Source organism: Pseudochaenichthys georgianus, chromosome 13 (genome assembly GCF_902827115.2).
Source record: "Pseudochaenichthys georgianus chromosome 13, fPseGeo1.2, whole genome shotgun sequence".
Lineage (NCBI taxonomy): Eukaryota > Metazoa > Chordata > Actinopteri > Perciformes > Channichthyidae > Pseudochaenichthys > Pseudochaenichthys georgianus.
Genome location: NC_047515.1, coordinates 27,908,721 through 27,926,479, shown reverse-complemented (window position 1 = coordinate 27,926,479; position 17,759 = coordinate 27,908,721). Strand labels below are relative to the sequence as shown.

At 40.4% G+C, this 17,759-nt stretch overlaps 1 protein-coding gene across 3 annotated transcripts in view; it reads right to left on the bottom strand.

Annotated features, from left to right (window-relative positions):
- Positions 1-4,172: 4,172 nt before the first annotated feature.
- Positions 4,173-17,759, bottom strand: part of limk1a (LIM domain kinase 1a) — a 59,304-nt gene continuing 45,717 nt past the window's right edge. For all 3 annotated transcript variants that reach the window (XM_034097235.2, XM_034097237.2, XM_034097238.2), the window contains 13 exons: positions 16,194-16,303; positions 14,744-14,959; positions 14,075-14,180; positions 13,721-13,926; positions 13,076-13,262; positions 12,729-12,815; positions 10,705-10,836; positions 10,412-10,471; positions 9,898-9,963; positions 9,117-9,285; positions 8,923-8,978; positions 7,983-8,140; positions 4,173-7,580 (listed from right to left, as the gene is read on the bottom strand). In XM_034097235.2, the coding sequence (XP_033953126.1) occupies positions 7,412-7,580; positions 7,983-8,140; positions 8,923-8,978; positions 9,117-9,285; positions 9,898-9,963; positions 10,412-10,471; positions 10,705-10,836; positions 12,729-12,815; positions 13,076-13,262; positions 13,721-13,926; positions 14,075-14,180; positions 14,744-14,959; positions 16,194-16,303 (1,722 nt within the window). In that variant the 3' untranslated portion in view covers positions 4,173-7,411. The remainder of the gene's footprint in view (positions 7,581-7,982; positions 8,141-8,922; positions 8,979-9,116; positions 9,286-9,897; positions 9,964-10,411; positions 10,472-10,704; positions 10,837-12,728; positions 12,816-13,075; positions 13,263-13,720; positions 13,927-14,074; positions 14,181-14,743; positions 14,960-16,193; positions 16,304-17,759) is intronic.

Here is a 17,759-nt window from a genome sequence, read left to right as displayed (position 1 = left end):
AACAAATAAACAGATAAACCAAACATCCACAAGTGCAACTCTGAAAAAATGGCAGTTTCAGAACGTGGGGTCAATGTTGACTTCCTCTAATGTTATGGCTACTTGCTTGACTTGCTATTTGTTTCTTGTGGTTGGTGTCTTGACCTACATGCTGAGGTCCTCCACCAGTGACGCTGTCATGGCGGCCACAGACAGCGGCAGGGATGGCAGCATCTCTCCCCAGGGCTTTTCCTGAGGAATGTTAGCTACTGCTGACTGTGCCTCCCATGATCCATACTGCTCCACTTCTGACTGGGTGCCTTTCAAACACTTCTTCTTAAGGGAGTCTAGGCTCTTGTGCAGAAAAGGAACATGTTGCTTTATTTCTTAAATGGGTTATGGGCTCTATATAAAGCAGGCCTAGATTGTAAGTCGACCTACAGCTCATTGGAGATTTCATCTAAAAACAAAGTGTTGAAATGAATGTCTTGCTTGCAAGGCTTTTAATTCCATGACTGACGTGTGAACAGTTCTGCAAAGACATAATCAATGAAGAAATGTTGATAGGATTTTCCAGTGAGCAGAACAGGCATTAGTAAGACAGGAAAGTCAGACATGGAAAAATAATGTTTGAACTTATCACCAAGATGTCAGATCTGCTATAGGTGCTAAAGGTGAATTTCAGGGCGTAACATTGTATTTTCTGTGACCAAACAAGTTAACCAACCACATTGGGAAGTATCTCTCAACAGGGATTTAAAAAGGTGTCTTTTTGTCGTGGTAGTTTTATGGTTGCTGGTTAAAACCAATGCAGTAATAAACCAGATTAAGATCTTTTCATGTACTTTGTTTATGAATACAGGACCAATGTGTGAGCTAAAGGGATCAATTGGACACATAAATGGACACATCTACTACTGATCTTTGTGGATTCAGGTTCTCTCTCAAGTTAGTTTTAGGTCATAAAACATAATCATCACATCTGAGGTGCAGCATGATCAACACATGCAAAGAAAAGCACATGAGGCTCAGCACTACGTCGTTCACTGTCTCCGAAGTGAGAGCTGTCATCACCTCCCATCATCACCCTGCTCTATCTCCACCACAGCAGCAGCAGCAGGTCAACAGTTTCAGCAAGGCAGATGTTTCAGTGTTCTCCATATCATGACAATGATGTGCCTCAAAATAAACGTCGTCATTTGAACAGACCGGGGAGATCATGAGGTGGGGACAGGCTGGGAGTTTACATAGTTAGACATGATGATATTGAGGTGGTCTGTGTAGGATTCATCAGGAAACTGAATAGTTATCATTATAGAGTAAGAGCTAACTTGATTAAAATGTATACAGATGATATAAGCTTATTGCAGATAGATGCCAACTTGTCAACGTCAATGACAGCACCTTATGTGTCATTAAAGAGAACACATTAACCTCAACTTTGGGGAAATTGGTCTGTCCAAATGTTATTTAGGTACAGTACTTGAGTAAATGTACTTTAACTTTAACCACTGTGCAGGGTGAATACAACAACAACAACAACAACAACAACAACAACAACAACAACAACAACAACAACAACAACAACAACAACAGTGTGGTTATGGGCGAGTCTTTCAGCCCTTGATTTGTCAGTATGCTATCCAGCTAACATTATTTCTTCGTGGTCCAGAAATAGTTTATTGTGGTGAGTCTTAGTGCCACTCTTGCATAATTGCAGAATTACAGTGTGCTGCTCTGCGTGTCCCATGGAGGCTGTTAAGAGATTCTCGTGTACCCTCTGCTCCAGTGAGTGTTAACATCTCCCAGCACACATACAACTCAATATACTGCCATCATCGGCTTGAAAAACCTGAATAGATTTTCAGTCGTATAGGCCGATAGAGTGACGAGTTGATTTGAACGGTGCATGCTAGCTCCGTGTGTCAAAATCACGATTTTATTGAAAGGTGTAGGATATTGTCAGTCCAAATGTACGACAGTAGAGTAGCATCACTGGAGTAATAACACATCCCACATGCAGTGTCAGATGTGAGGAAACTCACCGTGGTTGAAGATTGTGGACCGAAACCGGTTGTTGGTGGACGGATTTTCCATCTTTAAAAGTTTCAGACCTTCGTCTTGTTTTTTCCTCTTTTTCCTTCTTTTTCTTCTTCGGTATTTCCTTAGTATCCTCTCTCAATCCCAACACAACTGCGGTGAAATGACAGCCCGTGCGTTGTGTTGGACCGTCCCACTTGAGTGTGTGTTAGTCTGTGTGTTTGGTAGCAGCACACACTCACTGTCGTTCAACGAGGCAGCCAGACAGGTGACGTCACGAGCCGTTGCAGCAGTGTCGGAATGAAAACAATCGCACGTGGACGCGATGGGAGAAGCGTCACATGCACCTGCAAGAAAAAAATGAAAATATCGAACCATTCATATCTTTGCAAAGATTAACAATGGCGGTTGTGGACAAGTCATTGTTAGCTAAGATCCCACAGTGATGGAAAGAACCATTCAGATATGTTACTTATGTAAAAGAAGCACTAATCCGCAGTATACAAAGACTCCATTAGCCTACAGGTCAGAATCTAGTAAAAATAACAACAGAAATAGCAAAGGCCTAATACTATTCTTATATAAAAAAAGCCATTTTTTAAAAACATTAGGGGAGAAGGGGGTAAATTGAGCCAGTGGGTACACCCCCTGTAACCAGGCAACGCCTGATAGTTGTAATCAAGTGACCAGAAATGATGCAAGCTCCACCCATTTATCATTGCCTGTGATGAAAGAGAGATACTCATTGTGGTCTGGTAAGTAAACATTTTTTCAAAAAAACGTTTTTTGCTTGTCAAAGTACATTTTCTAGATGTCAGCTATATCGGCTGTAATGTCAAAAAAAAAGTATCCAGGTTTAAACCATAGGTTAAACATATGTTGTATGTTGATGTGTTGGCAGTGTATTAAACCATGTGAATCATTAAGCTAAAGATGACTGAATTTTAATGCTAGGCTATTTTTTCTAAAATGGTGGCTATGGGGTAAAGTGAACCATGGGCCATGGGGTAAGTTGAGCCAGTTTTTCAATGGAGAAATTAATGAAAGTAGGCCAAGTTGATAATAAGAGCTCATTGTAGGCTACATTTAAAGTTGAATGTACCCTGTGTTTGATTGGTAAGATGTATGAAATTGTATCACCATTTGTATGATTACTTTTCCTTTTAACATGTTAAAAAAAATCAATCAATTCAATCGAAAATTATATTAAAAATATTTGAAAAACTAAGCTTGTATTTGGTTTGTTATTTATTTTTGTATAGTTACCTTTAAGATGTGTTGTAGGTATACCCAGGTTTGAACAGTGGTTCAATTTACCCCCTGACCTGGATCAACTTACCCCTACACTGGGGCAAGTTGAGCCACAAGACTTTTATTTTTTAAGAAGTCATATTTTCACTGCCCTTGATAAAATATTAATTATTATCATTGCCATTGATAGGAGACATCCTGAATTATAGGTGTGTGTTTTCATTTTTACTATATGTGTCATTTCTCCTTGCTTAGAGGACAGCATAACTAAAACATAGCTCAACTTACCCCACTCTCCCCTGCATTTTAAAAATAATCATGCTGAATTAATGTTTTAATCACATACATGGTGCAACTACTTTACACAGCCTTTACATAGCTCTGATAACTCTGTTTTAAATACTGACATTTTCTGACCTTTTAAGTGCTTTTACTTTTAATACTTTAAGCTATTTCTGCTAGTTCTTTTACTTAAAATAAAACGTATTTTGAGTGCAATACTTTTACTGCGGAATAAAGTATGTGCATAATGCCCACCAGAGATTAGCAGCTGTATTTATTTTTGTATTATTCTATTTTGTACTCATATTATATTTGTATCCTTTAATATACCATACAAATAAAAAAGCAGATACATAGTGACATCTAGTGGTTTATTTGTTACTATATTTCCATTGTTTTGGTCTTTTCTCCCACTTTATTGTAGCACATAAATGTATTGACGATAATGCAGTGATATTCTGAGTGGACTGATTTTAAACACATTATCTGAGCTGTCCCACTTTGTTCTCTGTGTTTGCTTCACTAGTACAAATGTCAGGAAGGCTAATGATAGAGTGAACATGAAGAGAATAACCGAGTCTGAGAAACATCGTCATTAATCAACACGTTGAGTCTTTGGCTTGGTTTAGAAGCAACAGTTTTATTTTTAGCTTTGACAAAAGAAAGAAAAAAAATAGTCGCCTCCTCAGAGTCTAAATGTTCAGGTTCAGGATTAAAGTGCAGAATTGTTTTCACAGCTTTTGTGTAAAAAAAAAATTAAATAAGACAAAAAAAGAAATATAATATTAAAATATCAAAACTAACAATGGATATCTGGAAATTATAAATATGATACACCACAAGATGAAATCTCATACAACATATTATCAGCAATGATATTCAATCCACTTGAATCAGGCTCGCACTTAATGATACATATAAAAGGAAATCAGTTCACGTTTTCGAGTAATTGGAAAGGCTAGTTCACAACAAAGGCACAGCAATGTTCAGAGGTAACGATCCTTTGCAAAGAAGTGCTGCGGCGACCTTCTCATTGATCCTAACACGTCCTCACAGACACACCTGACATGCTCGACGTGGCCAGACAGAAACATGGAGAAGCCACTCGTGTGCAGAAACATGCCCACGGTTTTGCAGAAGCATGTTTTATGTTATCAGCCGACACATTGAAATAGGGTACATGCTATTTAAGTCTCACTGTTACTGTTGAATTCTGCTTTTCTAGTAAGCTGCTGAATTAACAGAGTTGTGAAGAAAGCTTGAGAAAAGTACGGCCCTGAGCCAAAGGAGTGTGATGAGGAGGTGAGAGGTGAGATAGGCCAGCGTTAAGTGCTCTACTATCAGAAAGAGCAGCAGTGGTTGCAGCCTCTGTGGGCGTCACATACGAAACCAAGCAGTCAGAAACAACATCATTCACAAAGGACCAGTCTGTAGGCAGCAGGCAGACCTGGGACATCCTCTTGGTAGCAAAGACTTTTAAAAAGGCTTGAAAATGTAAATATAGTTATAGATATATGACTTTAGATCACGTCGTATTTAAAAGTCGATCCATGCACAAATGCATCTAAATAATTCGAAACAGTTTGCTATCAAGAGGATGAATTTCCCAGATAGCCTTTTTACAGGTGAAAGGCTCCATCAGTGTCTTGCATTCATATATCAACCTGAACCGAGATAATGCATTTCCTTATCACAAGTAGCCCAATAGAGGAAATTAACAAACATGGCTTCATCCAGCCATTTGGTAATATAGTGCAAATTAAAGTACTCAAATCTATACAAAAAGATATCAGTGGTTATATATAAAAACAGATGCTGTGAATTTTTCCCTCATTTCAATTGAAGCTTGACTTTCTCTGTTCACTTTTTTTTTATCTTTCATTCTTTGTTTTCTTATTTAAAATGACAGCATTTAGAGACAAAAAGATCTTGGTTGAAAAGCTGAACAGACCGAGCTAGTACATCATGCAGCTTGTGAAAACAACAGCAGGAAATAAAAATAAAACATAAAAAAGTTCTGATTAGAAAAAGAAAACTTATGTCAGAAGGTGCCAGAGAGAAATATGACAGTGGAAGAGATTATTTCTGAGAAGTGAGCATATTTATGCAATGCACACAGACAAATGCAAGGACAGACACATATATATATATAGTGATATTTACAGTTAGCATTTACATGTAAACAACAGTGATTGATCCACAGGAGGAGAGACAAACGTGTGGACAGACAGCTGACATGATGAGGCAGTACCTGGTGATATTATCCCCACACCTGAACTAATGTACAGCACATGATGAGACAAGAGTGAATAATTAACAACAGATTGATTGCCTTTAAACATTTTCAAAGTACATATAATTGTTTATCATAATGTGCAGATTTAGTTAAGCAAGTTTGATGTGATTAGATAATCCAATGTTACAGTTACATTTACTCCAGTGCATTCAAAAGATGACTTCTTGATGGAGGGAAACGACAGAATGTAACATTTACTGAGCTTGAACTGAGGGTAGGGGATATTTTGTGATAGGATTCTTCTTATTTCAAAGGTTAAAAGCATCTTACCTGCCACAGTGGTGACATTGTAGATAAAACAAACGGAACATCTTTCAGCTGTGCCCTTATGACGGCAGTTAACCTTTAACTCTCCCTAATTTTCAACTGGTCGGCCAATAAAAATATGGCGATGTAGCATACGTATATAAAATATGTCTTTACATTTACAATATTTAAAACATTTACAATGTCGGCAGCTATGTACACTTTTATGTGTTTGAATGTATAAGATGCCATGTCAATGTGGGGAGATACAGCTCTTAAATGTACCTAATGTATGCAAAAGATATGTACCTCAATGTGAAATCAGTGCTACACAATAAATGATGGAGGGGCCGCAGACACATGAAGGTCTCGTTGTGTCTGACCAAATGAGGTCAGAGGGAAACGATGAAACATGACCTGACACTAGGGCTGCTCAATTAATCGTGTTTTAAATCGCAATTACGATTATGGCTTGCAACGATTACGGAAAAACAACGTAATCGAAATAAAACGATTATTTTCTATTAATTTTTTTAATTGGTTTTTCAGTTGAGTTATACTTAAAGTTCAGGGTAATCAACTGTTAAAAACATACTGTTCACATTTATTTTCTCCAATAAATTCATGTTTTCAAAGTAAATGGATAATCGTTTTTAATAATCGTGATATCAATTATTGACCCAAATAATCGAGATTATGATCTTTGCCATAATCGAGCAGCCCTACCTGACACCATTATTTACACCCATGCACTCTTCAGTGAAAAGCTTGAAAGGTTTCGTTTGACTTTTTTTTAAGCGACATGCGAGAGGCATTTGCGTTTATCAGAAGCTCAGTTTTAAAAGCAAAATCAAAGCAAAGTCACACAGAAACCAGGAAACACATACCACACAACGTAGAGGAAGTTTGCCTTTGTCTACAGTAATATACACACTACAGTAAGCAATCGTGTATGGAATGACACCTAAGGATTAGATTAACTGATTCAAGGCTTGAGTCAAGATTTGAGAGTTGGGTCTGATTGCATATGACATGTTCCACTTTAGCTTCGGATGCAGCAAAATCCAGCTATCGTAGTAAATGTCTCTTGATTTGACTTTGAATGTGTGTGTGTGTGTGTGTGTGCGTGCGTGCGTGCGTCTTGCACAGGTAGCTTTTCAGATCCACCATTTCCCCGAGTCTTCTCGTCCGGCCTGCGCCCGCAGCGTTAAACAGGGAGGAGTTTGTACAGCTCCAGCCACTGCTCCACCTGAGGCAGGTGATCGCTGCCTGTGTGGAGGTTCATCTAATTTCCCACTCCTCCAGTCGTGTAAAGGACTACTCCGGCTGCTCGGGGTGGGTGTGCAGGCCGTTTTCAGGGCGGGGAATGCTGTGGTTCTCCCAGAAGGCCTTGTGCATCTGGTCCACTTTAGACACCAGCGGTAGACCAATGTCCAAGTGCATCTTCAGGTTCTCCAGCCACTCCTCCAGTTTGGAGAAAGCAGGCCTAAAGATCAAGAAATCAGATCTCAGTTTGAAACATTTGATTCATTCAGAATTCTAGATATTCATCCTAATAGATCCAGGGTGAGTTGCTAAAGATCATAGTTGTTGCTCACAAAACAATGGAGGGCATAATGCTGCTCAGACCATTAAAACAAATATAGATCAACATCTCTTATTAACCCCATCTTCCATGATAATCAACAGAATTGTGAAAGTGAAACTTTGTACAATTAAAGCTGAAACTTGTAATTGGTTACATTGCACCTGAGTTTAAAATGTGTGAAAGCTTCTGTTAGGCAGAGCTACATCACAAACATGAACAACTCAGCAAATGATGCTGAAATTATTTTGGTAAACTGGCCTTTTGTAGAATGTCAATGTGAATCTATTGAAGATGTCTGACCGTTTGTCTGCATCGAGGTCACAGCACACAGCAGCTATGGGGAAGAAGGCGGGGGGACAATCAGGGGGACAGAAGTGCTCCAGGAAGCCAGACACGTTCAGGCCGAAGTCCATTGCCCTGGGGAGGTAGTCTGGGTCTGCGTTCACCCTGCCAATGACCTGGAGAGCCCGAGAAAAAGAGTAAGATAAGTTAAACCTGGGTCCTCCTGTGTTGATCTGCTAAAAACCAGTAAACCCTGCAAACAGAAGCTGATCGTTGCCAGGAGACCACAACTACCGGCCTCTCAGAAGCCACATGAAGAAGACTTTGATTTTCTGCTCTCTCTAATCCCGGCAGTATCGCCGGGTTAATGGTGCCCATCTGGGGAAGTCATACTCTGGGGATCTGAGCAGCTGAATTCAACTTTTGAGCTTAAATGATGTGGATGGTGTGTGCCAGGACAAAGGCTTACCACACTTTGGGACTGGATTTTTATTTGGAAAGAAAATATCTGGAATTCTGGAAAAGCTAGACATTTCCATCATAAAATGAAATGGATGTTTTTAAATAATTGGAGGACAGATCACTAAATGTTCCATATTTTGCAGGAAAATCTGGGAAATATTAAGTTAAGTAAGTTGAATCTTGACGAAGAAGGGAAATAGAGTGAAGAGCAGTTGTGCACAAATTAAAATTAGTCTTGTGGCTGAACGAGTGATGGGAAATCAAATCAAACATTTTTGTATAGGTGGTAACCTCTGGCCAAATGAAATGAGATGTTTTGAGACTGTTTAAATGATTTCATTTTTAAATGACAAGGAAACCAACTTGTAAGCAGAATGTGATGCCTTGGGAAAAAGCTATTACGGAATTTAAGTTCTGCTTAATCAAACATTACCTCTTGTAAAACACCAAAAACCTGGTTTGGCTTTTATTACCCCAACATTAAAAAGTCACTCACCTCGCACAGCATGATACCAAAGGAGAAGATGTCTACTCTCTCATCGTAGCTCTTCCCTGGAAAGAGAAAATAACCAAATTAGGCTGTTAGAAGAAATGCCACATTACACAACAAATGTAGTACTGCATTGATTGTAGTTCTCTTCCTCTGAGAAGGTCATTTTGTCATTTAAAAAGATGATTCAGAGATCATACCATGGATCATCTCAGGAGCCATCCAGTAGGGGTTTCCCACCACCGTGTATCTCTTCCTGCGGTCGGGCCTCTTCAGGCCGGGCAATTTTCCCTGCGAGAATTTCTCCTCAAGCTTGTCGACCACCATGAGGCGAGACAGCCCGAAGTCTGCCACAACCACTGTGTTGTCCTGCACCAAGAAAATTAAACATGTCATTAAATGTTCTAGTTTTTCTCTAAGCATACAGTACATACTGCCTAAGAGAGGGATGTAATAGATTTCAACTTAGCAGTGTGCAACTAGTTTCAAGCTCGTTCAACAGCTTAAAATTCAATTCTAAGCTTCTAATTGAACTTTTTGTGGATTTTCCACACACTTCAGGAACGATTCAAAGCTTGTGAAACATGTACTGTCTCTGTTTGAGTAGGGTAAGAAGGAAGTTTGCGCTACCAAGTTACTAGGGAGGAAGGCTTTGTCTGATAAAGCTACTGCTAACAAAACTCTTGTTTGTTTTTAAAGTGACATGTGCACTGTGTTAAATCCCCAAAGAAAACATTATGCATATGCACACACACACACACACACACACACACACACACACACACACACACACACACACACACACACACACACACACACACACACACACACACACACACACACACACACACACACACACACACACACACACACACACACACACACACACACACACACACACACACACACACACACACACACACACACACACACACACACACACACACACACACACACACACACACACACACAATGCCTTACCTCTCGTACAAGGCAGTTGTGTGAGTTCAGGTCCCGATGGATTATGTTCATGGAATGCAGATATGTCTGAATGACAGATAGATGGACAGATAGGAGAGGACAGAAAGTCAGGAAGAATAAGAAGAGAGAGGCTTTTAGTGGTAATCTAAAACCCATGGCAAGAGGAACAATCCTGCCTTGTTTCCTCTCAAGTAGCTGATGTTGAAAATACAATAATCCAGTCATGCATGACATTCTACAGTGTCCCATATCAGGGAAAAACAATTGTCTAATCCTGCAGGAATTCTTGCTATCATTTCCATAGAGGGGATGGAAACAAATGTGCACATTGTTAACAGAAGTGTTGCAGCTCACTAACACGACCACTAGAGGGAGGCAGCAGTGCTAAGAACAAGAATCAATGCAGCTCTATCTACAGTACTGCTGCATATCAAGGAATATTATGGTCTGCAGTGGATTCACAGAAGTACAGTAGCTAATAAAACTAAAGGCACTTTTGGTTCCTTGAACTCACCATTCCAGCAGCTATGTCCTTGGCAAAACTGACCCGCTGGTTCCAGGGATAGTTGCTGTCCTGTGAGCAAAAAATAACAATTCAATGTTATTTCCCTCAGCGGCATCTGATGATTAATCATAAAATAAAACCATCTAACAATACAATCATCTACAAAATGCAAAGACTCTACCTGAGGCAATACAACAACACATTTTATTTACTATTACTAAAACGTATAATGAATGCATTTTTAATACTGAACAGGAAGTAGACACATTAGACACATTAGTATGTTTACACTACCCTCTTACCATTTTCTTGATGAGTTGCCTCAGGGTGCCTCCCTTTATGTACTCTGCGATGAAGTTCAGTCTCTTGTCCTTGTAGAGGACTCCGATGAACTTGAGCACATTTGGATGATCCAGGCAACGCATGACCTTCACCTGAGGAAACAACGTCACACAGTTTTACTCACTGAATGCTGCTCGAGGACAATCTGAGCTGACAGCCAGCAGCTGGTTAGCTTATCTTGACTGGAAACAGGGAAACAGAGAAACAGCCTCCCTGGTTCTGTCTGAAGGGTTTTGTTCTGGACTATTGCAAGCAACTTTGATTTTAGGAGGGTGACGAGACGTCTGTAAAAATCTGAGACAGTCTTGGATAATGAGCCGTGGTCGTCTATCTTGTCCCGTTTGTCCTCCAAATTTGACTTAACCTAATTTTTGATTAGTCATAGCGTAATAAAACATTAAATACTAATGAATGAACATTACTTCTGTGTTAAACACAGAACTAGATTCTATGTGAATAATGGCTTTTGTTTAGTTTATTTGCCAAGTCACACATAGATAAAAAAAAAAAACTGTGCATGGTGGTGACGTTAACTGGATGTTGTTGAATGAAACATTACCTAGAGAAATGTCAACAATCCATGGCTGACATGGAGCTAGACGTATTCTTTATCGTAAAGACACGATCTTGCTTCTATACTTTTCATCTTGATAAGAAATCAAATTAGTTTATTTCACAAAATGTCAAACTATTCTTTTACCTGAAGTTATGAACATTTGAGAGTCCAAAAAAGGTTTAAAAGGTTTTCCCAATTGAACGAGATGTACCAAAAAGCTGGATAGCCAATCGGCCGATAAGTGTAAACTTAGCCTACAGTCATCTTCACAAACTGACATATAAATATCAATTTTCATTGATTTCGTTTTTTGATGACATCACAAATCCCACAGCACATGCGCGCACCTCTTACAGTTTTAACTCTGTTTATTTGAAATGCAACAGAGAAACATCCTGTATAAGAACTACTAAATAAACTCAGAGTGTAAGTGTTCGCAGCATGACTGCAGTATGTCTGCAGTGTAACACTGCATCGACATTTCCCTCCCTGAGGATGCGGGTGAGGAGGAAGAGGAGGCAGGCCACTATTACACACCGATAAACCTGAAGTATTACCCTTAAAGTTGCATGATGTCTTTGTCTGAAATGCCGGCTTGCATTCCTTACTCAGACAAGATCACAGAGACTCAGTCATTTGGGACTCGGGCTCAGCTTTCATTGTGGTCGGGTTTCTTTTATAGCCGTTACACCAGTTACATAGCAAGGACTCTGTGTTATGGTAACCTAAAAATAAATTCATTAGTCCACACATACGGGAACAATTGTCATGAACTTCAAACCTCACAATTAGAAGGATTTTAATTGGATGAATGAGTCTACTATACTGAACATTAAACAGGAACAGAAGTTATTCAGGTCACGGGGAGAACATAATTAAACAAGTCCCACAGAAGTCTTAACTTCTGTGTCACTCTCTGTTATCTTTTCAGATTAATGGAAGGACCGGAGAAAGATGACGCTCTGTGTGGGAGGCATAATGAGTTTTGCTCATCTATCATTTTTGGGGGAAATAACTGTTTTAACACTTTCCTTGATGTCCTTTTTCAGAGGTAGTTTCATTTATCTGGTCCAGAAAAACTCTTACAGCATTCTTCTGTGTGGTAAATTCACACATAAGTGCTGCTTGCTTTAGCTATACTGACAATCATTACAATACCATTTTTGTTTTTCTTCCTCAGCTGGACCAGGAATTAAAAACCTTCAGCAAACTTATTTTACTATCATTTTTCAGTACTGACTGCCCTCATTTTTTGGAATAAAACAGTTTGTATTCAAGAAAATATTTTTGTAATGCTCTGAGGTCAACACCTATTGATCTCAGATTTCTGTTTATGACAGATAGTTGATTCAACCTCTGAAAAGATAACTCGAGTAAATCTCACACTCCCTAATGACGTAACATCTGGGATTGCCTGTCTCCACTCACCTCTTTCAGGAATGTTCTCTGTGTCTCGTCATCAAAGCGAATCAACTCCTTCATCACCATCACCTCCCCGGTCTCCTTGTGGGTCACCTATAACATACACAATGATGCAAATCAATTAAGCTGAGCTGGCAGTCTGAGGGGAGACTGTCAGCATGGGAAACAAATGTTTTTCCACTCTGTGTATTAAAGACAAACATTTTAACCTCCTGCCTCTCCACACTTCTCTTACTTATCTCAATGCTGCCACCTTCTGGATAATGTTTGTATGACTACCGTTGTTCTCTAAACACAACATTCATGTAAATGTATTTTACATACAGCCATGTGTCTCTGCCACTCAAACCCACCTTGATGGCCTGTCCAAAGCAGCCTTTCCCCAGCACCTCTCCATGGATGAGGTCAGATGGGCGGAAGATGCGGTGCGTCTGATTGGACACGACGCGCAGCGACTCTGATCGATTAATGTCCTTCCTCTGGGAGATGGGGGATGCTGCGTTGCTGGAGCCGGGTGACTTATCAATGCTGCAGCTCCGCCTGGAGGGAGGGGACAGGAGGAGAAGGAAGGGAATAGAGTAGAGTATTTGATTACTGATTGCTGCTACTTTTATTCTTATTTAGTTTAGGGTGTCAGGGTATTTATTGACAGTACAATGCCTGGACCATACAGTAATAGGCTCACTGTATGAGCTTAAGGAGCCTACCATTTATACTTGACAAAGAATTACACTAACTCTACCCAAAATATAAAAGAGCAATACAACATGATACATCAGAAGAAAAAAATCTCAGCGTTGGTTACTTAAAATGTGCAGATATAGATTTTACATTTCTGCTTTGCTTTTGTGTTCCTCAATCTTTAACACAGTATATATCGTATGCAACTACACGTAAGCAGTACAGTCTTTTTGTGGCCATTCAAAATGTACTCTTCACATTAAACGGAAGAAAGTAGAGCAAAACTGCAATGAGCATCATTAAAATGGGTTTCTTACGTGATGATGCGGGATCTCAGGCTGTCGGGGATGGGGGGCTGTGTGATGGGCAGGTTGGGGCTGGGGCCCTCTGACAGAGGGGTGGTCAGGGGGGCGTTCACTCGATCCTCAGCCTCCGAGGAGCCTCCCTCCGGTCCCGGACTGTGAGGGTCGTGCTCGATGGTGAGCTGCAGCCGCCGGCTGGTCTCCTGGATCAGCAGGTCGATCTGGAGAGGACGAGTTCAGGTTAGAGCAGCAGAGATTGCTTTGAAGCTAGAGAGATGCTCTCATGGAAGAAGTCTGGTGAAATGCTTTATATAGTGCTACAATGAGATGGAGATTCTCATTTGCATTTACAGTGAGGTAAAATCTCACCTCATCCAGGGGGACATTTTGAATGGGTGTCCCGTTGATTTCCAGGATCTTATCTCCAACGTGAATGGAGTTTTTCACATCTGGACTGATGCACTCTGTGTCCACCCTAGATACAGAAGAACAAAATCATAAATCAAGCACCTTCCTGAACACAGACCTGAGATCTGACAAGTCTCAGCTAATTTAAATAACAGTGACTCATACTTTCTGCTCATTTCCTTTCCCCTTCCACTCTATTGTATCATTTAAATCAGGGGTTCTCAAAGTGCGGCCCGCGGGCCAATGGCGGCCCTCGGAAATGTTTCTGGCGAAATTATGAATGACAGCTTGTGGTAAGTTTGCTAGACTACTGGTTGCATGGCAACTAGGCATCTCGCGAGTTGCGGCAATTGGTTAGTACAATAAAGAAAGGATTTGTTTTGGAATTATTTTGTGTTCCGTTTTTTCTTGGGCGGCCCTCAATCCAATATTGGGTACCTAAATTGGCCCTAACTCATCAAAACTTTGAGAACCCCTGATTTAAATGAACCTCACCCTATCACACTCTCTAGCTTTTTTCATCCTTTGTCCGCGAACGTACTGACCTCTCCTTTCGTTAGTTTCTCTTCTCTTCACACAATGACTATCCACAATATTTGCAGACACACAGACATGGATGGATAGACTCACTGTGAGACTCTGATGGTGGGTCCATGTTCAGGACTGTAGCCGCCGGTGGGGCTGAGCGGCTGGTCGATGGACACGGAGAAACCTCGCCCTCTGCGTCCGTTGTTGCCCTCGGCAGAGGCTGGGATGGACAGGAGTGTGACCGTGTGAGGGATCCGCGAGCATGACGAGTCCGGCAGCGACACCGGTGTCACGATGGTCTGGTAGTAACAGTGACCACTGGAGCAAGAGGGGGATTGAGGAAAAGTGAGGATGTTAGAAAATATTGAGTATTTTGATACATTTTTCCTGACACAGACTCAAAACACGGTTTAGTCATAATTGCCAGTTTACTGTAAATACAAAGATTTGTAGCAGAAAGTGGTTGACAATACACAATGAGTACAGGTATGATGGTGGATGTTGCTGTGGATTGTGAGAAATGCAAATACAGACACCAAATAAAAAATAAAGATATCATCATAATATTGAGTAGTAACTCCTGTATGAGCCGATTCTTGCCAATACCCAGGCCTAACGGGAAGTAATGAGAAAGAGGCCGCTAGAAACAGAAAATCTGATTATTGAGTGAGGTCTCTGTCTCTTTTAAGGGTCGATGCAATCATAAGGAAACATTAAGTTCTCATTACAGCATTTTTTACAGCATCACATGTTGTTTACAAGATGTTTTAGAAAACACTGAGCTCACTATCAGAATAATAAAATAGCTATGAAAGAATTGAAAGCTAATACATCAGAGCTGAAATAATTCAATTCAAATGACATTTTTACAGAAAACATAGCACACTTTGACTCAATTTGGTTGACCTCTCAATAAATGTAATGATCTGAGAAATCACATTGTCATCATCCACTCTTCCACAGAAGAGGACAAAGGCTGTTTTGTTCTTATGTATTTCTGTGTAGTGCAGCTTGTTGCTCATTGAACCCTGACTCTCACACTGACACAACCCCGGAGCTCCACAGGAAAAGAACAACCTGAACCTGAATCACGAAAGAAACGGGAAACTACCGATTTTCCAGGTTTAGGATTAAAACCATCTAAACTGGGACTGTTAGCTGTGCTTGCTGTGAATTTCCACCATGCATTGAGTCATTTGTCACCACAGTTGGTCGTTATGTCACCAAAAAGTCCATTGAAGCCCAAAATAAGCTGCATACATTTAAGATTGTGTCAATCAACGGCAGCTTTTCTGTGGCCATACTGCACTTCAAAGGGATTTAGAGGATTAGTTTGTTTCAGAAGAGAGAATATTAAAACTAAAAAAAGAAAATAACGGTTTGGTAAATTAAGGGAATCAGAGCTAACATACCACAAGCTGAAAAAGGCTTTGATTTGTTAGGCAGTAGACGAATAAAGAAATGTAACAAGCTAACATCTCAGACTGATTTGAATCTTGACTTTGTTATTTGGGCGTTTGCATGTCTTTTAATATTTGTGCTTGAGGCTCACCAGTAGAGTTTGGATCTCTCCACCAGAGCGTAAGTGTCTCCATCACCGATGAACGTCCTGCAGTTCAGACAGGTGAAGCATTCTGGGTGATATTTCTGTTCCCCTGCGACCTGTTGAGAGATAACACACAGTTAATAAGACATTCTTCTGTGTACATGCTGTCAAAATCAGATAAAATCGGATGTCAACATGATATTTTTTTGATCTCGAGTGGAAAGCTCTGCAGGGGGGAATTCATTACAGCGTTTTTGATGTTACTGTAGGCAACGGCAACATGAGGCTTTAATAAGTGGTGGGAGAAGTAGGACGAGGCCTGGTCACTGAGGGTAATACTGAGAGCAGGGAGATTGGATTTGCAGCTTCCAGATCCCCCTCCGAGCTTAGAGCTGAGGGAATTGAGTTATGGCCAAAAAGCAGAGCAGGCAGTGAGCAGATTAATCACACCGGCAGATCTGGGGACGACGCTGCCGCTGGAGCTCTCAGCTCTAGATGCTCTACAGACCAACGGGGGAGAACCAAAATGATCAAATAAATCACAAAAAGTTCAAACATCAACTCCAGCTAGGGCTGTGTGATATGGAGAAAATCATATATTAAGATATTTCTGATCAAATACTTCAATATTGATATTGTGACAACATTGTAGGGTAGACCACAATGCACATTTTGCTAAATATCCACATCATCAGCTTGATATTTCAGAACATTAAATCAATGTTCTGTTATACAGGGTTTAAAATCAGCAAAAGCTCCAGCGAATAACAACCGTAGTCTTTTATGGCTGCTCTTTAAATCTTTTTGTCCTTGGTTGTTGTGACTCTGATCGACTGAGACATCGATAAGTGGCCCACAGCTTCTCATATATCAATATCGACCCCTTTTAACTCCTTCAGGTAAGCTTGCGCCCATCCATGCAAATGACCAACCCACTCAATGCCTAATGACTTCTATGATTAGACATGAGCAAAGATGTTAAGCACCCAAGGTCGAGTCCACCGGAGCTGTTCGCTCCCTCGAGGCTGCGCTTGTGGTCTAATTTTTTGCTTTGAGTGGCAGAAAATGTTTGGAGGGAGTGGGCCCTTTGACAGCACTTCTCAACTGCAATGATCTGCAATGCTAATTTAGCCCACTAAGAGTGAGGGGGGGGCATTTTATGGAAGGGATGCTGAACAAAGAACAATCAATGAAATGTAAACCAAAAAAATCTAAGACATTTTGGCAATGTTTAAGGCACACATATCTAGATCGTAGAAGTTCCATTTATTTATTTTTACATCTAACCAACAGCAAAATATCAGCTTATGGACAAAGCCACAATTCTGTGCAGCAGCCTTAAAAGTAACTTCAGAACTAACAATCACCCGTAAGTACGAAATGCTACTTCTAAATGGTGCATAACGTGGAAAAAGATGGTGTAACTGAGACAAAAAGGAAATGTGAAGATCAAAGAATCAATTAAATCATTGCATACAGCCATATGTCTGCTGCCCCACCCTCCTTGCAGAGCAGCAGTGAAACCACGAGCCAACACTGACAGATACACACATGCTGACGGCCCTCAGGCTG